Below are 26532 nucleotides of genomic sequence, written 5' to 3'. Positions count from 1 at the left end.
ACTAGAAGCTTTGTCACTTCGTTGACAGTATTTAGAAACAAACCCATTTAAAATGCGTATGTAGGTAGGAGTTAATCAAGCTGACAGCAGACGACACAGTTGTCTTCATAGAGCACGTGGATCAGCTCTTGACATCATCATCATATCAACCTGCCAAGATTAATAATAGACTGAGACGTCATGTGTTAATCAGTATAGCATGAATAAATTCTTATAAGTTAGGGAGCATTGTACTCTTCTGCTTCCCAATCTATTAGCCACACAAAAGGTAATGCAATCCCAAAACCTCATACAACTCCCATAGAAATAACCCCTAATAAATAAACTCTGAATAATTTGGCCTGAGAAGTAAGCATTACTAAATGGTATTTTCATATTGGGCAATATGTTAGTTTGGCAGGACAACTGTTAGGTTGTATGTATGGCTAAGATAAATATAAATACCTAGAGCACTGGAATACTGATTACTCCCCCCCTCTCTCGCATTCCTTTTTTATTTGCACCTATTTTCTTTCACTACAAAGGTCATTTTCATACGCATTTTGGGAAACAGTAGAAGTATAATCAAAGATTGAAGATTAAGTACTTTGCGTACTATTTTGCTCATCATGGTTGCAGAACCTAAGTATAGTATATGTATGTTTTCACGTTGGTATAGAGACAAATTATATACCAAAATAATCCTAAGGCTACCTTTTTTTTCTTATATCGGTACAAAGCAGCAGGTAGGTTGCAATGACCTGACTGCACTTTATGTTCTGAAAAGTTTAGCGACATATCATAGTAAGCATGAGAAGAAGAAGTAGTATTGCTTTTATACATAAATCGCAGGGGAGGGGGGTTAGGGAGAAAGCTGACCCTAAAGAGTAGAATCATCATTGTTATATATATCAATATATGTACCAACAACAGTTCGTATTCGTTAAAAAACATATAAAGGCCAGCAAGCAGGTATAGGTAAGAAATCAACATGAAAGGAGAGGAGGTTTAAGCAGCCCACACCCTACAGAACGGTAAGGCGATCACAGTGACCATGTAGATCGTTGAAAGAAAAGTTGCAAATGTTTACCTTGGTCTCACTTTCAGCTGGTTCAATTATGAGTATGGCAGAAACATGTCATGGAAACACAACTGCAACGTGTATATAATTCAGAGGAAAGGGTGAGCCAAATTATAGTAATTCGTAGTGACATCTCTCTTTGCAAACAAACATGTTTTAAAGGGTTGTAAAGTTTTCGCTGGCACAACGAAAAAGGTCAGGGTTTTTTCCCCAATGAAGACAGGATTCTTAGAGGCTTCAGAACCATACCAATCATCCTTTGGTCTTCAACTTCAAGCTTGAAGGCATGGTGACAACCGGGTTACTGTCATAAATTGCATAATATAAATAACAGGGCATGGCCAGTACCTCACAAGAGAATGAACATCAGATAATATGCTTGAGCAATGGGTATGTATTTTTTTCGTCACAGGCTTAAGAAGGAAAAAATGGCAGGTGCCAAAACCTCAAAGTAGTGTACCTACGCAGAATATTACTGGGGCTGAACATCGCTGTGGCAATCGAAATGTACATATCAATTTGTGCTCTATTGACAAGGGAACTAAGCGAGCACCACTGTGGAAATGTGGTGAGGTAAGATGGCGAGAAGTAGTGATGAGAAGTACACTCTCTGTTGTGGCCTCTGATGCAAATGGACCAACATTCAAAATTGCAGGCACTCATATGGAGCTAAGGCGAGAGAGATTACATAACCTTTGTAGCAGCGGTAGTGAGGTGGCCACTGGCAATTGGTGCTGTCCTCCTAGAGATGAACACGGAGAAGGCAAACATTAGGGCTGCAGGCACTATAGGTCAAGCAATAGAACACGATTCATAGTCAACGTAGGGACAAATTAGAGAGACAAGCAAAATCACAAAATAAGATGAAACGGGAGCACCTGAGACTGGTCTGTACCAAACGCGGCACTGTCGAGGCCCACCTGCACTGGGTGCGGCCACCATATGCAGCCATAGTGGGAGAAAGGGAGAGGGGGGAAGATGAGGACGAGCGTGGCACCGTCCAGGCGGCGCACCGGCCTTCTGTGGAGCCCATGCAGCCGGATCTAGCGGTGATGGGGAGGCCTAGCGCTAGATCCGCCTGCTCGTCGTAGATCCAGCGCCTCCTTTGCCGACGCGAGCCCCAAGCCGTGGTGCAGCCTCAGATCCGCCGCCGGGAGGGGCCCCGCGAGCGACCGGTCCAGATCCACCGCCGACCTTGCCGACGTGACCTCCCCGTCGTCATCGAGGGGCAGCACGGAGTTCCCTCCGCCGACAGAGCACGGGTCGCGCGCGGCCGTGGGGACGACCGGTGACGGAGGGGCCAAACCTTATGCGGCGCGACCCGCTGCCTTGTGTCGCGAGGAGGAAGCGACGTGGTGGTGGTGTTGTTGGAGGAGGAGGAGGAGGAGGAGGAGGAGTGCGTTCCGGGCAGGGGCTCACGCGGTGAGCCGGCAGCGTTGACCCGACCGGCCTGCTGCGACGCGAGGGGAGGAGGAGGAGGAGGGCATCGCGGCGTCGGGAGAGCGAGAGGAAGGGGTGGAAGAAGGGGCGCCGAGCGTCGCGGAGAGGTCGAGGGAGGTTTCGAGAGGGAGCGAACACGGTGGGCGCAGATATTTCCAGGCGGACGCTATAGACGGCGGTGGGAGGAAGCAGGACTGTCGATCGAACAATCCAGCGGCTGAAGTAATTTCGGCCGACGTGGACGGGCTGAGAGGCGGCCGAACCTCCCTGGTTTGATAATAAGAGATTTCATCTACTTTCTATCAAATAATATATGGGGCCTACGTCTCAGTGCCTCAATAATTTTTTTCCTACTCTCCCCTCTTTCCTCATCCCATCTCTTGTCTTGCATTTATCGACGGCCTCCTGGGGGCGCGGCCCGACCCGGCCCGGCAACCCGCCCAGCATCATCACCGTAACCACCCCTGCAATTATGCAAATCAGCAAATGTCTAAACACACTTCCAGAACCCTGACTGACCCCGTGACCTCGGAGTGGGAGGGTGGTGGCTTTGCCTAAACCCTCGTCCACCGTCTTCGTCGACGGCTCCCTTAACCTCACCCTAATCCGGCCATGGTGAGCTCGGATCCGGACGGGAGCGGAGGCACGCCGGACGTCTCCGAGCTTTTCTGCCACTACAACTCCCTCTACTTCCACGATTCCCTCGGCTCGTGCGCCGTCTCATGGGCCGAGGACCCACTACCCAATTGGTGAGTGCCGCCCCCTTTCCCATATTCGAATGGCATACGGGTTCAAATTCCGGGGTACGAAAATCGGAGTTTCGGATGATGGATTGTTTCTTCGTTGCAAGCTATCCCTTATCTCATATTTCTTATAACTAGATTTGATACATTGCGATACAATTGGGGAGAACCTTGCCGTGAATGATTTTTTATTTGGCCCCTCTGGAAGTGCAAGACCAAGACGGGCTAGTCCCTTCGTCACGTCAATCTACAAATCTCAGCTTCACATCTGGAGAAATAAGGATTCAGGATAACACCTTATTGTTCATTAGAATATTCGGAATAATCTGTTTTCAGAATAATTGCACCATGAACATAGTATGTGACCTAAGCTCTGCACGTGGCCAACATTGCTCGCCTCTGAAGATTTCATCGATTTACTTGTTCATTTACTGAATTCTGTTGCTGGAGTGTTGCCATGATGGCATAGGTAGATGCTGATTTTTTTTTTTAATGAGAGGAAAGGGACAATAGAGAAAACAGTGGTAGGTCAATTGCATCGATACCTTTGCTCAGAGCTGCACATAGAGTAAATGGTGCTTATCAGTTACACAAGATACGAGCTATTGATGGCACTATTTGAATGGATCAAAAGGTTCGGGACCAAACAACTTGCTGACTGTTTATATTGCCAACACATTCTAATATGGTTGTTTTATGACCTGAATTTATTATATTTTGTGGTTGTGTTCGCGGTTTGATCGAAGCATTTAAACTAAGCTCAGACAGCTCTGAGCCCCAAAACTATGATTTTGATGCTGGATCTTGATTGCTTGGGAAGTCAATTTTTTTTGGGTCTGTGTGTGGAGGGGTGGGTGTGGGGGTTGGGATTTGTCCTGTCATGTTATATAATGAAGGTCTCTCGAATATCCCTGTTGGTAATTTAGGAATCATCTACCATAAACAATTATGTATTCTCATTGAATTTTCTTTTGAAAATTCACTGTGACCGGAAGGTCCTGGGTTCGAGTCGCGGTCTCCTCGCATTGCACAGGCGAGGGTAAGGCTTGCCACTAACACCCTTCCCCAGACCCCGCACAGAGCGGGAGCTCTCTGCACTGGGTACGCCCATTGAATTTTCTTTTGAGACACAGTTATGTGATCTTTGCATTAGGTTTGTTATAAACACCGGACATTTTCCCTTTGCACATTGATCGCTCACAACTTTACATCTTCTCCTTGCATATTTCAGTGGTGTACGTGTGTGATTATGATGAATAACATTGACAACTTCCAGTATTTGTTTCCAAAATGTTTCTGCATGGCCTGCCCCTTGATACATGTGCTGTAGCTGGATAATTTGATTATGGTACATCTTAAAGTCACCGCATAAAATGCAGAACATTAATCCATACGTAGGGTGAATGATCTTAGGCTCGTAGCATCGGACTACTAATTCTGCACTACAGGTAAATGAATTTCTGAAGTGCAACTTGTGTATTATAATCTGAAATAATTGTATATTGTTTGCCACCCCCAAGTATGTCATTGAAGTACCCGTTAGCTGACTTTAGCAGAAGATTGATGTTTTTTGTTTCTTAATTATCTTCCTGCAGTGATGTAAGTACATGTGATTATTATCCTGGAGGTGGTGGCTGTATAATACTTCTTTCGAAATCCTTATGTGGATCTCATAATGGATCTGATCTGAAGAATGCTTTGCTTCATGAGATGATTCATGCCTATATTTGCATCAAAGACAACAACAGTAACCATAGGTAATTGTTCAATAGGACTTTATATTTTTTTAATACGCTTATGAGATTATAATTTCTTTTTGATTGATTTTGAAATTATGAACAAGCAGTGATCATGGTGCAAAATTTCAGAAACTGATGAATACGATCAATTTGAGTTCTGTAGCTGATCCCCATGTGAGTTGAAGTCCTGCGTCAACTATCAGCTATTCTCTGCTCCATGATCAATTTCTTTTTAACATCATTGATTAATTACATTCAGCGACCATTTGATGGCTACAGCATAACTCTGCTCCATGAGATCCATAAGAAATATTACCACTACAAAGTAAGAATCAGGACTGCAATAAGCACACTTTAACCTATATTTTTCACATTAACATCTGGCAACCTGTGCAGTGTCAAAGCTGTGCAGATTTTATCAAGTCAACCAATACGAGAGGACCTTCTGGTGATGACTGCATTGAGAGAAAAGGTCTAGATGACCCATGTCATAATTCTAACTGTCACTGGCATAGGTATGGTTATGCACTTCATTGCAATATTTGGCCTTTCTTGTCTAGTCTGTAAAAAATAAGAGTACAACTCTTTGATTGCAGAAATCTAAGATAATAGTGAAACTTTTCAGCAAAGATCATTGCCTTGATTCCAACAATGACAGGCACACATCAGCACATGTTTGAATTATGGTTTATACATGCAATTAAGCCATTGCTGATGTCCAATTTAGGGGCACAGATAGTTACGTTCAAATTCAGTAGTTGCCAAACCATTTTTTAAGTCATGTATTCAAAAAGGAAGTTGATGTGTCCTTGAAAAAAGAAGCTTGTGGGTTTGGATGTATAGCAGGTATGCCATCGGAACTTAGTTGGATACCAATGGATCTGAAGTCATGGTCTCTCCGGATTTTGTTATGAAAGAGAAGCAACATGATTGAGCTGATGACATGTATGAAGTTTTTGGTTTGAGTCTAATAATTTCAGCTGTAGTAATTATAATAGATTAGCAAATGTGTCCGTGCGTTGCAACGGAACATGCAACTTGTTGCGCGGTCACATGGACGATTTGTGGCTTGGAGGCTTATTCATTGACTGTCATCTGTTCCAATCGTTGCTTGACACGTGGATCACATTTTGTACTGTCGCTGGACGCACATTGTTCTAACTCGGCGTCACATATGGGAGAGGGAGGGTCGTGAGGGCATTATGGGAAGTAAAAAAAATGGACAGAAGAATCACTTCTCTCTTTAATATTAGGTATAGATATGCCAATTTAACTACATATTTTGTGCCTTATTCATATTCAACTCGAAAGATTATATTTGGATTACTCCAAATCCGAAGCATAATAACACTTTGGATAGAACATCTTACCAAATGAGCACGTGTTGGATTCATGCTTTGAATGTTTAAGACTATCCATATTAATGTATTTGGATGTTTGGTTTTAGACACAAGCAGCGGTGCTCGGGTAATTATTGTAGAGTTCAAGAATCATCACCAGGAGGTCTAGAACTAAAATGTTCGGAAGGTAATTAACTAAAGACCTACCAGTTCAAATTATATATTATATTATAAAGTAGACCATTTTCTTTCTACAAATGCCTGGGGATGACTCTCTAATGCGGAGTCTGCAGACATATCTAGTATGCTACATGTACCTTGTACAGAGTTTTGAGATTGCTCATTGTTCTTGATAATCTCAGCTGTAGAAGCATTCAATGAGGTCAAGGTCGAAGAACCTGCCTGTACATCAAATAAGAGCAGAAGAAGCAATAGAAACAAGCGGGAAGATGCCTCTACGGAGTTCCTTCATGTTGATAATGCAGTTGGCTGTTCAGGACTGGATTCCTCTTCAAAAGACGGGTCTAATAAGAAAATCAAATTTTCAAAGGATGCTAGCTCTGACCTTCGAAGGACAGAAACTGTTCAGGAAGCACCAAAACGCCCTAGAACAGCTGTACTGGATAACCAAGAATGCAGCAGACGGAAGAAAAGGAAACAAAGCAAGCGGCATGGTTCCTACTCGGTAATAATTGAATGGTTGAATTACTATTGTCTTAGTGAGTCGGATGAAGATGAGGTGCCATTGATCAATAAGCGAACAGAAAGAAGGCGCCGGCAAAGATTACATGAAATGTCTCTAGCCAGGGAATCCAACGATGTTGTTGAGTTTGGCAGCTCAACTTCTCATACGGTTGGTTCTTGCACACTAGCTCCCAAGGACAATAGCAAACTTGAAGTTGTGCCAGCTTCTCAGCCTGAAGAAAGATCCTGCTCAATTAATCCTGTGGCTAGCAACGGAGTTGCTGGAAATCAAACTGGTCATGAACCTATGTCTTCTCCAATGGATTCACCAATTAGAGGTGAAATTGTTGACATTTCAGATGGTTGAGTGCAAGAGTTCAGCGTTAGTTCCTTGTAACTGGAGCCTGGATGGATGATTATCCAGTGTAATGGCTGTAAAGATGGGTTTTCCTGTGCACCTTGCAACTGCTAGACATGTGCAGACTGCCAAGCCGTCGCCTTTGTATGAGTTTTTTTTCCCCTTCATCTATGCCTTTGTATATAAGCTTATTTGTTCCCTTCTGCATTTTGCCACTTTTTCCTGGCTGTGGATTGTTTCTCCCAGGTTAACCCATATCCGTTTGGAAGCTTGTCTATAAAAGACTAGAACTTTACTACTACTCCCATTTGATGTTCTATGATTTTTTTTTAAAAAAAAATGTTTCAGAAAACTTATGTTTTAGCTCTTGGACAATAGATTGGGCTTATATCAGCTTGAGATTAGTAAGGTTCACCTTCAGTACATAGGTAATTTCTCTGGAGCAATAATATATTTTTAATTTCTCTGGAGCAATAATATATTTTTAGACGGAGGGAGTAACATTTGCCCATCCTTACCCTATCATGGCCTTTGCGATATGGCACGTGGGCTCCATCCATACTTCTGATTTGGCATAAAATGTTTGTTGGATATGTGCACTTCTCAGCCGCATGTTTGCAGCAAAACACTAAAATGTTTGTTGCCATATTTGCCATTCTCTGCTGCCTGTTCGCAGCAGCTCCGATCCCCTCCACTCCAAGTCAAGTCTACGGCTGCGCAGGTGCAGCATTGGTCTCCAACATATATACAACTATATAAAGCGATACATCGTTTTGGATCTATTGCAACGTCCCCGGATTTGGCCAGTTTGCTTTCTAAAATAACGCAACATACAACGGGGCAAAATAGTACCCTTTTTAAGCCCGTAAAAATGCATTATGCGTGTGATGAGGTCGACTATACGAAAGCACCTGTATAGTTTAATCTCAATACATTCTCGGCTCAAAATTAGCATTACCCAATCATGTGCCTTCCAGAAGTACAAAAATGTAATGAACACCATCGTGGTGAACATTTTAAAAAAGTTAAGGGTAAAAAGATTGTTTCTCATTCTGAACTCCTCGACCTTTTCTTTCGTGATCTCAACTTTGGTTTCTTCTCACCACCAGCTCTCCCTGTTGCCTTGTGCTTCCGCTTCGCTGTTGTTGCATCTGCATCCCCACCCATTAGATGTTCATAGTCCTCCAGGCTTGCAAATGGAGACGACCCACTCTTCACACCACGTTTATGCTTCCTCCCTGCCCCCTTTTTCTCTGCATAAGAGCCACCACCCTTACCAGCATCAACCACCTCGTCATCACTTAAGTTGCCATCTGAATCGCCTGCACTCTCAAGGGCTTCAGCATCTAAGCCCGCAAGACTAGAAATGTCATCGTCATCTTCTGATCCTTCATCCCTAGATGCAGTATCATCTGAAATGTCATCCAATTCCACATCACTATCATCTCTAAGTAAATCCTTTTCCTCCTCAAATGCATTTGAGTCAAGGTCGTCATAGTCATATTCTCCGTCATCTGTCAACCCATCTCCCAGATCCTGCATCTCATCTCCACTCTCGTCACTAGCATCATCAGCGTTATTATCAGCTAAGAGTTCCCCCGCATCTTCATCAAGAACGGAGTCCTTCCACTTTGCCTTAGGTTTAACAGGACCAGTCTTGTTCAAATAGAAACGGTGGAAAACAATATCTTCAGGAGGCACTTCATTTTCTGCCAATTCTAGAAGCTCTTCTCCGATGTGATGATGATTCAGGTTAAGCTGAAGACAAAGGCATAGGTCAGCAAGGGATTAAAAAAAAGTGTTTGACAGCATTCAGTATTTAAAACAATCTACACACATTTATTCAAATTTTGAAACTAAAATTTTAAGTCAAAGTTTTGAGCATATCTTCTCAAAAGCATCAAGTGTGATTGGAGGGAATAGTGAACAGGTCATCTACAAATCCAGATGTAGAGAAACAGCTCTAAGAGTCAACAAAGACAATCCAAGTAAAAAGGGCTAACCTTTTTAGCTGGGGCAATTTGTGATCCACCATGCCATCTTCCTTCAGCTATGCGGTTCCCTTTTGGTTTCTTTTCCATGAATTTGTCAAGGAAGGCAGGAAGTGATAGGTCTGTCAGTGGATCACCACTATAAACAATATTGTTGCCAGATAGCAATGTTCTGGCCATAGTAGAAACTGAAGGGTGCACATGTGAAGCCAATACTGTTAGTTCCCACCAACTGACACGATCTGCATTGCTGACAAAGCAAAAGGTACATATGTTCAACCAACTCTTGCATTTTTTGTAACAAACATGAGGAAAAACAACAAAATACACTACTAAACAGAAATAGTTCATAAAACAGAAGAGGCCGACTCAATTCATCCAATAACAAAAAAAAAATATATATATATGCTTTATGCATGCATACCCATATTTTTAAACAGGGTGGGGGGTACTTGTGAATAACAATAACATATTTCAAGCCTCAACAAAACAAAGAACTAATATTTAAATTTAGGATCCATGCACAAAAATGAGATTAAATAGACAATACCAGTAAGAAGGCTCTCTGTGTCGTGGATCATATGATGCATGTTGTCTGGACGCGTCAATTGATGCATTGTTCTCATCTACCAATTTTACTTGTTTTACACTATCAATTCCATCAGCAGCATCAAGGTTGTGTTTCTCATGAGCAGCTACTTTTTCATTATGTTTATCTAGCACTGCTGAGGCAATAGAAGAGTCCTCGGGACTCTCTAAAATGTCTTCAAAGTGTTCATCACCATCATCAACAGATTCATTCTGGAGCACAATCCCCCTGAAGATTTAGATGAAAATTATATCATCATGAAAGATAAATGACATGTTTTGATTAAAACGACTAGTCACATACCACAATGGCGACTTTGCCTTAAGAACTTCTGACAGAATGAAAAGGCATCCACAGGCATATTGAGGAGGCCGTTGAAGAGCCACCTGCCAAAAGCAATTACATAATTAATGGTAAAAATATCTAAATATATAATGGAAATAGCATCGGTAAAATTAGAATATTCAGTGTCCATTATTTGTCTTATTCTATGGTTCCATTGACACCTAGAACTAAACTGCTCTCAACTGTACCTAACACCTGTGATGGAGAGCGCACTGCTTCGACTGACAAGTGTATTCAACAACCATGGAACCCAGGTGGAGGGTCCAGAGTAAGAACGAGCAAAACATGAAAATTGATCTCAAACTATTTTTCCTATTCATCCTCTTCAGTAAATTAAGGCGATGGGACCGGATGGTATCCCAATCGAGGTGTGGAGATGCCTCGGGGACATAGCTGTAGTATGGTTAACCAAGCTGTTCAACCATATTTTTCGATCGAACAAGATGCCTGATGAGTGGAGGAGAAGTATATTGGTACCGATCTACAAGAATAAAGGGGATATTCAAAGTTGTACAAATTATCGAGGAATTAAGTTGATGAGCCATACTATGAAGCTATGGGAGAGAGTTATCGAACATCGCTTGAGAGCAATAACGCGGGTCTCTATGAACCAATTTGGTTTCATGCCCGGAAGGTCAACCATGGAAGCCATTTTCTTAATAAGACAAGTTATGGAGCGGTATAGGGAGAAGAAGAAGGACCTACACATGGTTTTTATTGACTTGGAGAAGGCTTATGATAAAATACCAAGGAATGTTATGTGGTGGGCGTTGGACAAACATAAAGTCCCAACGAAGTACGTCGGGCTCATTAAGGACATGTACAGCAATGTTGTGACTAGAGTTCGAACAAGTGATGGAGACACGGATGACTTCCCGATTAGGATAGGACTACATCAAGGGTCAGCTTGGAGCCCTTATTTGTTTGCTTTAGTGATGGATGAGGTCACAAGGGACATCCCTTGGTGTATGCTTTTCGCGGACGATGTAGTGCTAGTTGATGAAAGCCGGACAGGAGTGAATCAGAAACTGGAGTTATGGCGGGAGACTTTGGAGTCCAAAGGTTTTAGACTTAGTAGAACTAAAACTGAGTATATGAGATGTGACTTCGGCACTACTACTCGGGAGGAGGAAGATGTTAGTTTGGAAGGTCAAGTAGTGCCTAGGAAGGATACCTTTCGATATTTAGGATCAATGCTACAGAGGGACAGGGATATTGATGAAGATGTTAGCCATAGAATCAAAGCAGGGTGGATGAAGTGGCGGCAAGCGTCTGGTGTCCTATGTGACAAAAGGGTACCACAGAAGCTAAAAGGCAAGTTTTATAGGACGGCGATTAGTCCTGCTATGTTGTATGGTGCAGAATGTTGGCCTACGAAAAGACGACATGTTCAACAGATAAGTGTCGCGGAAATACGTATGTTGCGTTGGATTTGCGGTCATACAAGAAGGGATCGAGTTCGGAACGATGATATACGTGAGAGATTTGGGGTAGCGCCAATTGAAGAAAAGCTTGTCCAACACCGGTTGAGATGGTTTGGACATGTGCAACGGAGACCTCCAGATGCACCGGTGCGTAGTGGAATCCTAAGTCAGGATAGTAACGTGAAGAGAGGCAGAGGAAGACCGAAGTTGACTTGGGTAGAGGCAATAAAAGGAGACTTGAAAGGATGGAATATACCCAAAGACTTAGCCTTAGATAGGAGTGCTTGGAAGACAGCTATTCACGTGCCTGAACCTTGATTGCTTCTGTTGGGTTTCAACTCTAGCCTACCCCAACTTGTTTGGGACTTAAAGGCTTTGTTGTTGTTGTTGTTGTTGTTGTTGTTGTATCCTCTTCAGTAAATTCTTCTCATATCATGGTTACATGGTACCTCACTGGTGACCACGAGACTTGTAGTGATTGCATTGTGTTCGGTTCTCACACCTCAGGAATGATTCTGGACTGTGGCTTTGGAAAAGATGATTCTCTAGAGCTGTCACCTGATAATACCCTTAGTGACAACTGCTCAATCACAGAAGCATCACGATACCAGATTGTGTATTCTAGTTGCAGCGGTAGCCTTAGGTTCTGACAATTGACTGCTACAATCATATTTTGTTTCAGATCTTGAGGGCGGAATCCCAAAACGAAGCTAAAACAAACCTCGAATAGTGGTCAAAAGGGCTATATAAAAAGCACAAAATGCAAAAACAAATAACATTTTCACTCCTACTTTCATTTCAAAGTATCAAAAATAGCATTGTAAAAAAGGCTATAAAATCATGAACCAAGTAGAGCACAAATAGGATTCTTGCGAGAGTAAGTGCTATATCTGTTAGTGAGGATGGCCAACAAGAATAAAACTTGCCCATCCAGATCCCCTAATAATATGTGAATTCACCATGAATTGGTGGGTTGCTGTTCCACATTGCCCTCCCTAATAGCCATAGAATCAAAGCGACATGGGCGATAATGCGTCAAGCATATCACATCATTTGTGACAAAAAAAGGACCACAAAAGTTAAGAGGTGGGTTATATACAGCAATTAGATTTGCTGTGCATTATGATGCAGAATGTTATCGTACTAAATGCACATCCAATAGCTACATGGTACAAAATGAATACATTGCAGAGGATATGTGATCATACATGAACAGATTGAATTCAAAATGATGGTATACACTTCCAAAGCTACGCTATACATGATAGGGTTAAGTGTGGCACCGATTGAAGAAAAGCTAGTCCAATACCGATATATAGTCAAATAGATGCTTTGGACATTCAACAGAGTAAGGACCAGCATGTAGCGCAATACCGACATATAGTCAAATAGATGCTTTGGACATTCAACAGAGTAAGGACCAGCATGTAGCGTAACTTTAGGGCATGATGACAAGGCAATGCAAGGAGAAGCAGGGTCCACCGAATCTAAGGTCAGATAAAGCAATAAAGGAGACTTGAAGGAAGAACATCCAAGTTTAGCTTTGGATAGGAGCATGTGAAAATTAACATTCATATACTTAAACATCTAGAACATCAATCTCCTTTTACGTTTATTATTATCATCATTAGTTTCATTTTACATACATTATACACATCTATATCTCCTTTGTTGCTCTTTGTAGGTTTCATCTATAGCCTAGCCAGACTTGGTTGGGGCAAAATATCTGGCTGTGTTGCTGTTGTTGTACTACTTTGCAGAAAATTAACAGCATGACACTGTCAATTTGAAAAAGACGAGTCTATAATTCCATCCATTTGCAGGCATGCCACTGTAGAACCACCCATGTTTTGCATTCGAAAGCTCGATATTTTGCAATCACATAACTGTTTGCAGCACAGAAATTGCATTCCATGCCTCCTTAGTATACTAGAACAGTTAGCTGTTTTATAGTGGTAGTGGTATGTGTATCAGTATTCAGTAATTAGAAACTCAAACAGCATATCTATATGTAAGAGCTCATCATGAAGATTAGCTATCATACTAGAAAACAACATACCTGCAGCAGCCGCTTCGAGAAAGCAGCAACTCTCTTCAACATTACATCATTCTTCATCGCTTTCACCAACAGCCCAAGAAATAACTCCGGCTGAAATATGTAAGACATAATGAATCAGATAAAATATAGTGAGACACTTAAATGTACAAGGATGCAGAGTTCAAAGCTATTATCTAGGTAAGGGCACCTTTGGGTAATCAAATTGTGATGGAACACAGCCAATTCAAATTCTTAAAAAAGTAAAACCAGGAATACTTCAGAATGCACATAAGAAAGGAACCTTTGAGGAAGTAACAGCAGCAGGACTCAAGAGTTTTGCGTATAATGCACGGTAGAAACGGTCACTTGCTATCTGATTCTTTGTAGATATTTGGAACAAAAGCATCAGTGCCTGAACACCAACATTGAAATTCTCAGCGTGCACCTACATGAAACCAAAATGATTAGTTTGGGAAAGCTTTGTCCAAAAAATACAAACTTAGCAAGGTACTTCATAACATTATCTAAAAAAACTCACCAATCTGAAAAGAATAGGTGTCTGCACTTCCACAATATCGTCAACTTCTGAGCTCGCAACATATGGTAATGCCCTATTTACACCCTGCATGTGATGAAAGAATTAATAAATGAACTGCAGAAACAAATCAAGCACCAGTTTGAACAAAAATAAGCAAAGACAAGGTGTACGAGCAAGGTGCTGATGGGACATAAATAAGAAACTAATACAGGGATCTGTAGAGTGGTTACATACAGTTAAAAGTGCAGAGAGGATTCTGGAGTCCAGCTCCAAATCTGATCCTGCTGTTGAACCCACTTCACCGTTTCCATGGGATCTGGAGTCCTTCATCTTGTTATTTCCACCCTCTATTTTTCCATTTTCTACCTTTTTCTTGCTGTCCTTGATATATGTATCTCCTTTGGTATCACCAGAGCTCATTAGTACCTAGCATAATTGTGCAACAGAACAAGAAAAATTGAGTTATCCTTTCTGTCAAACCTTGGAAGAAATACAGTAAAAGATGTCAAAATGAGACAAACCAAATGGCAAAAAAGAAATGAAGTACAGCGTTTGTTCCAGGAAAAAAACATCTTAACAAAAAATAACATGTATTTTTGCATACTTCAGTAGTTAGAGAAATAGTACATGGCAAATAGATGTGACCAAAAAGCAATAAAACCAAAAGATGACAAGATCAAGCCCAAATTACATACGATGGCTGGACAGCAATAATTACGAGTGAAACACATCAACTTGATGGCTGGCAATGTTCCAAGCACCAAAACAAAGCACGACCAGATGCTCAAAGATTACAATATAGTATGTCACTACCCCCACCACACCTGAGTGACGCTTTTTACCAGTGTGTTCCCCTCCCTAGAGGATCACACCCATCTCTGTACAAACTTGAAGTGCCACAATAGCACCTTCCATGTGCTACACAGACTTCCCATTGACCAAACCACAAAATGCTCCTGAAGGTAATTCGTACAAGAGATGGCAATGTGATGGGTAATAAAACTTAAATAATGGAAGACAAAGGCTAACAAATTATTCACACAGTAAGCATAAACAACTATAGAAAGCTGAAACGCATCAAACCTTGAACAGCGCAATGTAGACATCCACCAAACGTTTTGCAATTTTAGGCCCACCTCCCTTGTTTGTAAGAAGAATCTGGCTCAAGAAATTGACCTGTAGAGATGCCACCAATTAAAAGGCTAAAAATCATGATGTAAATCATATTTCTAATAATTAGATGGCAGTTTTGGTAGATAATTCAGTAAAATCCAATATTAATGAAGATGCTGTCTATGAAATTTCTGAAACAATACTGGCATAGAAAGTGCTATTAACAATTACATACAGCCTGGTACTTGGCCCTAAGCCCAACATGTGGTCTGAAGAGAAAAGAATCCACCTCATCTATCACGACCATCTGCAAATTGAAAGAGTTCAATGAGATCAAAAGGAATATGAATTTTATGTGCAGCTTTGCATGCAAAATATTACATAATTAGATTAAAACAAACAATCTGTGCCATACCAGAATCCCACAGCATTTACCTTCATATTAGGATGAGCAGCCAGGAGACATGTTAACAGATATGCAGCACTCGATGCTGCTCTCCTTTCAGGATCACCAAGCTGCAATAGATATTTTGCAACGAAAATGAGCAAAATTATGTCACTCCTAGTAAGACTTTAGGCAATGTTGCTCATAAATAATATAATGTATTTTATTTTTCGTTGTTTTCAATCTACTAGATCATAATAGTTCTGTATATATTGAAATTGAAAAAAGGGAAGAGAGATAAAATGGAGTTGCATAGTGTAGAAAAAAAGGTAACTCACTTTGTTAACAAGAGCTGTGAGCAAACGACGTTCCTGTTCTGACTTACTTTTCAAAAGCATGAAAACCGTCTGCAATAAACAAAAATATAAAATAGGCATGATCAAAACCACATTCATCATTACAACAACAACAACAAAGCCTTTAAGTCCCAAACAAGTTGAGGTAGGCTAGAGTTGAAACCCAACAGAAGCAATCAAGGTTCAGGCACGTGAATAGCTATCTTCCAAGCACTCCTATCTAAGGCTAAGTCTTTGGGTATATTCCATCCTTTCAAGTCTCCTTTTATTGCCTCTACCCAAGTCAACTTCGGTCTTCCTCTGCCTCTCTTTACGTTACTATCCTGGCTTAGGATTCCACTACGCACCGGTGCCTCTAGATGTCTCCGTTGGACATGTCCAAACCATCTCAACCGGTGTTGGACAAGCTTTTCTTCAATTGGTGCTACCCCTAATCTATCACGTATATCATCTGAACTCGATCCCTTCTTGTATGACCGCAAATCCAACGCAACATACGCATTTCCGCGACACTTATCTGTTGAACATGTCGTCTTTTCGTAGGCCAACATTCTGCACCATACAACATAGCAGGTTTAATCGCCGTCCTATAAAACTTGCCTTTTAGCTTCTGTGGTACCCTTTTGTCACATAGGACACCAGACGCTTGCCGCCACTTCATCCACCCTGCTTTGATTCTATGGCTAACATCTTCATCAATATCCCTGTCCCTCTGTAGCATTGATCCTAAATATCGAAAGGTATCCTTCCTAGGCACTACTTGACCTTCCAAACTAACATCTTCCTCCTCCCGAGTAGTAGTGCCGAAGTCACATCTCATATACTCAGTTTTAGTTCTACTAAGTCTAAAACCTTTGGACTCCAAAGTCTCCCGCCATAACTCCAGTTTCTGATTCACTCCTGTCCGGCTTTCATCAACTAGCACTACATCGTCCGCGAAAAGCATACACCAAGGGATGTCCCTTGTGACCTCATCCATCACTAAAGCAAACAAATAAGGGCACCAAGCTGACCCTTGATGTAGTCCTATCCTAATCGGGAAGTCATCCGTGTCTCCATCACTTGTTCGAACTCTAGTCACAACATTGCTGTACATGTCCTTAATGAGCCCGACGTACTTCGTTGGGACTTTATGTTTGTCCAACGCCCACCACATAACATTCCTTGGTATTTTATCATAAGCCTTCTCCAAGTCAATAAAAACCATGTGTAGGTCCTTCTTCTTCTCCCTATACCAGGGCATAACTTGTCTTACTAAAAAAATGGCTTCCATGGTTGACCTTCCGGGCATGAAACCACATTCATCATTACATAAACAATGGCGAAAATGGAAATGTTATGTAGGGCCGCATATTTGAATGTTGCAAGAAGAGACAGGCAGGAACATCAGTTTGATCAAGAGAATTGGCACAGGAAAGGAAAGTGCCATGCGTGATTTACAGCTTGCCATTTACACTCGCCTTGAAGTTATATCCTAAAATGTTGTCACTGATTGTAAGCTCCTCTACAAAAGGGAGCAAGGATAAAGGAATAAGCCAGGCAAGAATGAAATCCTAATCTACCTCTCTCTATCTCTCAATGTGCCCTGTTTCTATAGGATCCGGGGAGGTGAGGTCAGTAAGGCAAGGAACTTGCTGTTCTGTCAAGCTTCACCACTGCCACCACACCTCAACCGCCTAGCACCCACAACAGAAAAGGCTAGAGCATTTGCATCAAGGTCCCAAGATTGCTATAGCACATGCCATATTATGTTGTTTGCCCCTTAGCAGATTAGTAAGTTAAGAGACTAAGGGATTTCCATTACTATCTTCTACATATGGTTTGTTATTAGATTAGATCTCCCTGGATGCTTCGGAGACAAAGTACACCTCTGTATAAAGAGAGGATGTTATCAGGCATCAGCATGTAAATCAATGGACAAGCCTCCCCACTACTGCTCCTAATGTTGTTCAGGCAGGCTGTTGCACTTGTGGCCACAAAGCCTCCCATAGTAATGGTGTTACATGTAGTGAAAATCATCATGAATCCCAAACAGATCCAATGAACTCCAGATGGTTCCCAAAAGTTGCAGACAGAATATGCAATTAAGGTTTATATAAAAAAAGAAGTCAATTGGATTTTATATTTACCACAAAGTACTGCAAGGACAAATACAATTTCTGAGAATGGCTAGCTCCAACAATATACATTATGTCTAATTAGAAAATGGAGTTCAAACTTTTGTTTTGTATAGGCTATTAAGCTTGTGATAGTTTTAATGGGTGTAAAATGGTGGGGCCCAGCCTCTTGAGCATGTGCCAGGTTAAAGATAAGGTTGTTAGCTTGTTCTATCTCAAAATTGAGTCTAACTGTCATAGAGACCATAGGCTAATTTTGCTTAATTGAGAAGGAACACAAGAAGTCCCTTTATTATCTCTGCCACCCACACCAGTGCAACCCTGCAGTCCTAAAACTTCATATGGCAGGGTATCCCCAGCTGCATATATGTTAATAAAAACATGTCCATTCATGTCAAGGAAAATACTCTGAAGTTGTAAAGAAGAAAAATCAGTAGTAGTTGAATGGTATGCAAGTCCTACATCTTAGAAACTAAGCCTAAGTAATTTAAAGGTACGGCAATTTCCATGCACCTTTAATTCACATTATATACTAACATCTGAAAATATATTTCTGTTTTCCTAGAACTAGTATCTTGTGTTCAATATTCAAAGTTTGCCAACTGGTTACAAGAAACAATTGTACATGCGCCAATAATGATACGCAGCTCTCCTGTGTTTTTGTGCAATTGTACATGCACCACAAGTTGCCCAATCAACTTTGTTATACGGTATGCGGAAATATAGTTTTACCCTAAGACAACGTACAGTGCATAGTCACAGAAAACGGGGTTGAAGGCATTGACCCTCGCGTCCCCGACCCGAGTACGCGGGGACATTTTCAAACCACCCATGTAAAAACCTCTCAAGTAGTGTACCACGTTCCTTAACCCTGTTCCTCATCCCCATCGATTCGGGAACTATGTGACTATGGTACATAAGTTTTCACAAAGATAAAAGATTACACAACTTGAGCTAACCTTCATTGCTTTGTCTTTAAGATTTGGCAGCATATCTTTTACCGCATCCTCCAGTGCCACAACAAACCTTACGTATCTGCAATTAATATTAATATAAGCATTAGAGTTGAAACCAAGCATGATAATGATAAAATCATCAAGAACATAAAAGATTATTTTATCTTGATGCATTCAAAAGTTCATGCAGATGAATGTCTAATAGTATATTCAATATTTGGTTCCACCAAGGCCACATATTTATAGTATAAGTTACCAATTAATCCAGTTAAACATTTTCTTGTGCAAGAAATACCAAAAGCATCTTGGCATATTAGAACAAAACATCAACACACCAATGACTGGGGCATGTATAACACTGGCAATTGAATTTCGAAAACATATATAGAAGGCAACATCTTCATTGCATAACAGTGTTAAACTAAGCCAAACTTTTTTCCTACAAAATGTTTTTTTAAAGCAGAAACAATTGCTAAATTACATATTTCTTTCTGTTGATGTATATGTTACCAAACTGTTCTTAGTTCCTGGTGAGTGGTGTTCTTTGCCCCCGCGCCCCCCCCCCCCCCTCGTGGGCCAAATTACCAGGGAGTGGATCTTCAGAGCCATTGAAGCCCAAGTCCAGAACTCAACTGAAACATACCAGCAGCCTCCTAAGCAGCACGGATACGGATACGTGTATCGGTATCGGACGGATACGCCATTTTTTGAAGAAACCTGATACGTGGATACGTTTTATTATTTTTTATAAAAAAAAGAGCGTACCCAGTACAGAGAGCTCCCGCTCTGTGCGGGGTCTGGGGAAGGGTGTTAGTGGCAAGCCTTACCCTCGCCTATGCAATGCGAGGAGATCGTGACTCGAACCCGGGACCTTTCGGTCACATGCGGTAAGACTCTACCGCTTGCACCAGGCCCGCCCTTCTTATAAAAAAAAATAATAATAAAGGACATTAAAATTATTGGCAGCATATGTATGGATGCTCTCTTGAGACTACTCCAATCATTTCACAGCTTCTAGTTGCTACTTCTACCTGTGCTGGCAGTTGGAGGGGTATTTTTGGCATATAAATGTACAGCACGTCTTCCCTGCCTGTGCTTAGCTAGGCCCAAGATCAGATTTTTTAATCTTCTTTCTCTCCCCCAACATTCTTCCCCACATGGTGCCCCTTCAATCAGACGTCTGCGCGACTGCGCTCCTGCTGGCCTGCTCCTCGCAGCTCCTCCACCAGCGCCATGCCTTCCTCCTCCCACGCCGGTGACCGAGGTCTCTTGGCACAGGCGGCCGAGCGACCATGGGGCTGCGCCCCACTCCACCCCAAGCGCGTGACCAGCGGGCGGCCCGCCCGGCGCGGATGCAGCACGCGGACCTCGCCAGCGCAGAGCTCACCCAGCGCGGGGTGCGGCACGGCACGTGGCCGGCGGGCAGCCCGCCCTGCGCAGATGCAGCATGGACCTCGCCAGCGCGGGTGCGGCGCGGCGCGTGGCAAGCGAGTAGCCCACCCAGTGCGTGTGGGATAGGGCATAGTATATCGCAGGTCAGTGGTGGGTGGGCTAGGCCGTATCACAAATGCCCAAACAGCTTGGATACGTATCAGTCCACGTATCGGAATTTAGTTTTATTTATTTTTTTGCCGATACTTCACAGATACGTATCCGCCGTGTATCAACTGCGTATCCGTATCGGATACGTATCCGATACGAGATACGTGGCCAACCTCACTATCCGTGTAACGTAGGCAGCCTCCCCTGCAGTGGCGTCCCACCCCGTCTCCCGTCCCCGCGCGGCCGCAACGCATCCTCGCGCTCACGCCCACTCCCCTGTTCGCGCCGTCGCCCTCCGGACTCCGCCCAGGCGCGGCACGCCGCACGCCCCACCCTCCAGGGTCTACGCTCTGCCGGGTGCCAGCGATCAGCGGCCACCGGCCAGGCGGCCCGCCGGGAGCCGGCCACAGGCAGAGCTGCAGCTGCTCATTTCCTCAGTGAGGTGACTATGCTTCCCCCTGCTCAGCTCTACTGCTCGTTTTCATTTTTTTGTTTTGAATATCCAGATTCAGTGATGTATCTTTGAGCACTTTGAATCGATATCAATCTTTGCTATATCTATTAGTATACCGTGTACAACAAGCAAAAAAATTTTGCCCTCTGTTATTTAGCCCCCCCTCGGTCCGTTTCTGGATCCGCCACTGTTTACAGATGTACATCACATACTCTTGGTAGACTTGACACTTACGTCTAGAGTCAATACAACAAAGCATTTACATGAAATGCATGTCAACTAGTAAGGTGTAGTGCAGTGAGAAATACCTCTGTTTTAAGCAATCCTCCCAATGCCAGAAGAGCAGAAGTGAGTACCCATCTTTTGTTTCAGGTAAAATGTCTAGCGGGCGTTGGATAAGACTTTTTAGCTTACAATCAGGCAATAACCTATCAGGCAAATGAACAAATAACTAACATGACAAAAAAAAAACAATACAGTAAATAAGAACTTGATGTTTATGAAAAAAAATAGTGTAGCTGATGTTCTAAACAGTAATTTATGACATAATATCCATCGACCATCACTCAGTCACTTATTCACATGCAGCATAGTTTATGCAGATGAAATTTTATGTATCGCAACCTGAAAAGGTAGAGAAAAGATTATAAAGCAACTAGAATAAAAAAACCTTTTCCGTTCTTATCTATACCTAGGCAGCTAGGTTTATCCTTGTAACCCACCCGCAATTTATTCTGTAACGTTTCTGTCTGTAACCTTTTAGTACTTTGGTTCTGCAAAATTTTCATCATATAAACTACAAGATTATTTTAGCGTCTTCTAATGCATATTACAACAACAACAACAACAAAGTCTGTCAGTCCCAAGCAAGTTGGGGTAGGCTATTCTAATGCATATTACAAAGTACATAAAAGACCTTTTAGTGTAGTTCTCAGCATATGTGTTGCATGTTAACACTTTTGTCTGAATTCACTAAAATAACATCACTACTAGCATTATTGAAATGTGCAAAATAAACATATGAATGGATCATTTACATTCATCTAAAACAGTCTTATTGCAAAACCTTTCTGGGAATAGGTATTGCCACACCCAACTATATACCATTACAACAACAACAACATAGCCTTTCAGTTCCAAGCAAGTTGGGGTAGGCTAGAGTTGAAACCCACCAAGAGCCCCAAGTCACGGTTCAAGCACTTCAATAGCTACTTTCCATGTACTCATATTCAAACATAGATCTCTAGGTATATCCCAAGCTTTCAAATCTCTTTTTATTACCTCCCCCATGTCAATTTCGGTCTTCCTCTACCTCTCATATTATTAGCTTGGCTTAGGACTCCACAATGCACTGGTGCCTCTGGAGGTCTCCTTTGGACATGGTCAAACCACCTCAACCGATGTTGAACAAGCTTTTCTTCAATTGGTGTTACCTCTAGGCGATCACGTATATCATCGTTCCGAACTCGGTCCATTCTTGTGCGACCGCAAATCCATCGCAACATATGCATTTCTGCAACACTCAGTTGTTGAACATGTCGAATCTTTGTAGGCCAACATTCTGCTCCATACAACATAGCCGGTCTAATCGCCGTTCTATAGAACTTGCCTTTTAGCTTTTGTGGTACCCTCTTGTCACAGAGAATGCCAGAAGCTTATCGCCACTTGATCCACCCTGCTTTGATTCTATGGCTAACGTCCGCATCAATATCTCCATCCCTTTGTAGCATCGATCCCAGATACCGAAAGGTATCCTTCTTATGCACTACTTGACCTTCCAAACTCACATCTCTCTCCTCCTGTACAACTCCGCCAAAGTCGCATCTTATGTATTCGGTTTTAGTTCTGCTCAATCTAAAACTTTTAGACTCAAGGGTCTACCGCCATAACTCTAGTTTCCTATTTACTCTCGTCTGGCTTTCGTCCACTAACACTACATCATCACGTGTGTGGCCGCTACCCAACTGCATACCATTCTCACAAAATTATTCAATTCACATTTAGCTTGGTACATGGACCGGATTCAAGAAGCATCATGGGGCGGGCCCAACATATAATTGAAGTTGCTTGTGACATAAAAATAACTATGCATGGGTTGAGCAACCCACATGACCAAAACCCAATCCAATCCACGAGAAAGATTAATACATGGGTTGGATTGGAATGGGTTAGACCCGTTAGATCCTTGGGTCACCTACCTTCCACACATATCACCGTTGAAGTTGCCAACATCGAGCATGATGCAGCCGTCGGCCTAATGGGTAGAGTGGGACAAGGATGAGGACAAGGACCACGTCAACATCATGCTTGACGGCGAGCCCGTCAACGTCGATGCTACCAAGAACGCATGGTGGGTGTCTAGGGCCGTGTCTGGGCTGTCAGTCACCCGCATTGATGTCGTCAACCTCGTCACCGTGGAGCTCGATGGCGCGTTCGGCATCTTTGCCAACGCCGTGCCCATCACCGACGAAGACTCCCATGTCCACAGCTATGACAAGACACAAAAGGGCTCCCTAATGCACCTAAACGTCTTCTACAAGTTCCATGGTCTGACAAGGACGACGTCGACATGGTCAGCCAGACCTACCGCCCGAACTACATCAACGTGATCGACATCAGCGCCAAGATGCCCATCATGGGCCACGTCCACCAGTTTGTCCACTTTCCACGCACCAAAAATACACAAACACATCATGGGCCTCAACCCACCCTCTGTCAAGATTGTAGTGCCCCATCACGCCACGACACTCAGGCATGATGTGCACCATGCCGTCAACCGCCATAGTCCACCCAGCAGTACCGAAGGCAACACGCCACCGCGTCGCCCATGCTCGCCGAGTCATAGCAAAGCACAAACGATCTGACATCTCTGGCCACCTCAGGGAGCCTGGAAAGGTCGATGGCCACCAGCGCCGACACGCACGACTCCTTGGCCAGGCGCACGCGGAAGAAGTCGCTCATCGCGTTAGCGCACATCTAGGACACCAGGTCAGCGGCCTTAGGTCTAGAGCTCTAGGCTTGTTGGCGGCAGCGAGGAAGGCCGCTACGCAGCAAATGAGTGCACGGTGAGCTCCGACGACTTCGTCATCATTGACGTCGCTCTGTAGCTAGCTCGTAGTGCTCTCTATGGACCTAAATCGTGCACTTTGCAAAGATCGTCATTCCCCACCACCACTTTGCATCAAATCCACATAACCCAGCATATCCACCTAGTCCAAAACCCAGCTAATACATGTATTCACGTGTGGGTCAAAAATCCATCTAAACCCACCCATGCACAGTCCTAAATATAAAGTAGAAGATTGCTGTTGATAGGAGCAGTTCAATCCTACATTTTTTCTATTGCACAATCAAGCTCTGAGCATAATGTGTGTAATAATAACATAGAATACGAATCAGATCAGAAAAATAAAAATTCCAGCCAGAAGAGGGGCAGAGAAATGAATGGTGCAAGATGGCCTAGTGCAACCAAAATTTCAGGAACAGACAAATTACTATGGCGCCGTCAAACAATATAACTTACAATTGGGTGTTTCACATGTTGTTTGGGACGATATACAGGATTGCAGAGCTTCACATGAAATGGCACAGTAAGAAAAGAAACCCATGCATACAAAGGGTAATTAACTGTAATACATAGTTTGCATCACTCAAACAGCAAACACCATGAAGATTGGTATAAAATGCTGTAAAGAACAAATAAATTTTGTGTACTGGCAAAAGCACAACGAAATTTCAGAAAACACGAGAAGATGCTAACCTCATGAGAAATAACTCCTTAATTGCATCGAATCCTGTGAACGCATACCTCTTACCAACTTTTGATGTTACCATACCTGTTGTGATTTTTTTCAACAAATAAAATGGTTTTCTTAGCATGTTAATGAGAATACAAAATAAGGGATATCATCAAAACTGTTAGGATGTGAAAGCCTTGCTATACTGATGAAACCAAATAGTATGATGGCTCCATAAAAGCAAATCTTGGCTTGATGAATCTAGTTCCAAAACCTTTCAAAACATCTAGTTAATGTTTTTCTAGTATAAAAGATCATACTAACTACAATTTGTTCAATATGCATTGCGATGAAGTTAAATAATTTGCAATCACCGCAAATTACCAAACAGTATAGTCAATTTGTACACTCTTTACAGCCTTTTATTTTTAGAGCCAATAGCATTTCAGTAGTGCAACTCACCAAGGAGGGAATCAAGTGCCTTCATGTTTGCAATTGGATTGTCCTCGACAAGACATGTAAACGCTGACACCTTGTCAGCTGATGTACCAGACTTCGCTGATATCTCCAGGAGCTTCAGGTCACCGTGCCCCCGCCTCACAGCATCATATTCCCTCACATACTGTGCCATGAGCTTCTCCGCCAGCTCCCGTTTCCTCTCCACTATTCCCTGCATCTCCTGAAGCCCCACAGCTGGAGGCACCTGCTTACGACCGCTCAGGACCCTCGCCTCCAGCTTATCAGCATCAGTGTACCACTGCCCTGAGAGTGCTGCCGCCTTCATCAGTGGGTAATTCGTGTTGACAGCACCAGGTTTGGTGGCAGCATAGGGGTCACGTAGCTCGAGAGGGTGTGGCTTCTTGGTAGGTCTAGGGTTTAGATGGGGGGTTGCGGTGTTATCAGGGTTTTGATGGGGTTGTTTGGAAGGGGGTTTTGAGGATTTATTCATGGGGCCGGACTTGTGGAAGTCGGAGTCATCGAAGCCGCCGGAGGAGTCGCCAGCGCCAGGGAGGAGGCCGAGGGAGGAGGCGAATGTGGCGACGTCCGACTTGAGCGCGTCCAAGTCCTCCCCATCAGGTCCCCGGGCCGAGGGCTTCTTCGCTTTCTTGGTGCGCTTCGACTTGGGGGTTGGCTCCGCCATGGATAGATGCGGCGGGAGCGCGGCTTGCAGTCGGGCACAGAGATAGGACAGGGAAATGGAGGTCGGAAGAGACAACCAGCGTCCGAGAGAAACTCAACTGGCGGAATCGGAGGTTCTGGGGAGATGAGGGAAGCACCAGCGTGCAACGATGAGCAGCGGCGAGGATGTGCTGCGGGCGGGGGACGTACCTGAGCTGAGTTGGGGGAGACTGGGAGACGAATGCTCGAAGAGCAAGGAGGAAGAAAAAGAACTCGGGGGTGGCGACCCGCAACGGCGGGGTTGAGGGCGGCGGCGGCGGGGCGTCCGGGCGTGCGAATCCTGATGGGCTAAGGGTTAGAGTGGTTTTTGGGCCGGCTTGCTGTGCTGACAGTCCATTTACAAGCCGGCCAGGCGGCAAGCTGAAAAAAAAAACAGTGAAGATGTCTACCGTGAATTCACGGTA

At 43.1% G+C, this 26532-nt stretch overlaps 2 protein-coding genes across 3 annotated transcripts; one reads left to right on the top strand and one right to left on the bottom strand.

The window, feature by feature from the left end:
- Positions 1-2907: 2907 nt before the first annotated feature.
- LOC136503913 (uncharacterized) lies at positions 2908-7665 on the top strand. Its single transcript, XM_066498837.1, has 7 exons — positions 2908-3249; positions 4839-5000; positions 5090-5156; positions 5242-5307; positions 5379-5497; positions 6430-6509; positions 6685-7665. The coding sequence occupies exons 1-7, from the start codon at positions 3113-3115 to the stop codon at positions 7371-7373; spliced, it is 1320 nt and encodes a 439-aa protein (XP_066354934.1). The 5' UTR covers positions 2908-3112; the 3' UTR covers positions 7374-7665.
- Positions 7666-8194: 529 nt separating this feature from the next.
- LOC136549893 (protein SLOW WALKER 2-like) lies at positions 8195-26400 on the bottom strand. Of its 2 annotated transcripts, XM_066541325.1 has the most exons (16): positions 25412-26400; positions 24973-25048; positions 21521-21640; positions 19220-19295; positions 16126-16194; positions 15838-15918; positions 15638-15709; positions 15373-15465; positions 14524-14715; positions 14290-14373; positions 14053-14196; positions 13773-13862; positions 10248-10330; positions 9906-10172; positions 9368-9605; positions 8195-9122 (listed from the first exon to the last, which is right to left on the bottom strand). In XM_066541325.1, the coding sequence occupies exons 1-16, from the start codon at positions 26088-26090 to the stop codon at positions 8412-8414; spliced, it is 3075 nt and encodes a 1024-aa protein (XP_066397422.1). In that variant the 5' UTR covers positions 26091-26400; the 3' UTR covers positions 8195-8411. The 2 variants fall into 2 exon arrangements, with proteins under 2 accessions (XP_066397422.1, XP_066397430.1); XM_066541333.1 differs by lacking the exon at positions 21521-21640.
- Between the last annotated feature and the right edge of the window lie 132 nt (positions 26401-26532).

The sequence above is a fragment of the Miscanthus floridulus genome, chromosome 1 (genome assembly GCF_019320115.1).
Source record: "Miscanthus floridulus cultivar M001 chromosome 1, ASM1932011v1, whole genome shotgun sequence".
NCBI lineage: Eukaryota > Viridiplantae > Streptophyta > Magnoliopsida > Poales > Poaceae > Miscanthus > Miscanthus floridulus.
Note: the sequence above shows the minus strand (reverse complement) of the source record. Positions and strands in the feature narration are given on the sequence as shown.

Coding starts and splice junctions, on each gene's coding strand:
- LOC136503913 (XM_066498837.1), top strand. CDS start 3,113: ATGGTGAGCTCGGATCCGGACGGGAGCGGAGGCACGCCGGACGTCTCC. Junction 5,157..5,241: donor GTTCTGTAGCTGATCCCCAT/GTGAGTTGAAGT, acceptor AATTACATTCAG/CGACCATTTGATGGCTACAG. Junction 5,498..6,429: donor TCTAACTGTCACTGGCATAG/GTATGGTTATGC, acceptor GTTTGGTTTTAG/ACACAAGCAGCGGTGCTCGG.
- LOC136549893 (XM_066541325.1), bottom strand. CDS start 26,090: ATGGCGGAGCCAACCCCCAAGTCGAAGCGCACCAAGAAAGCGAAGAAG. Junction 15,710..15,837: donor CTGCTCATCCTAATATGAAG/GTAAATGCTGTG, acceptor TTCAATTTGCAG/ATGGTCGTGATAGATGAGGT. Junction 9,606..9,905: donor CACAGAGAGCCTTCTTACTG/GTATTGTCTATT, acceptor TTGCTTTGTCAG/CAATGCAGATCGTGTCAGTT.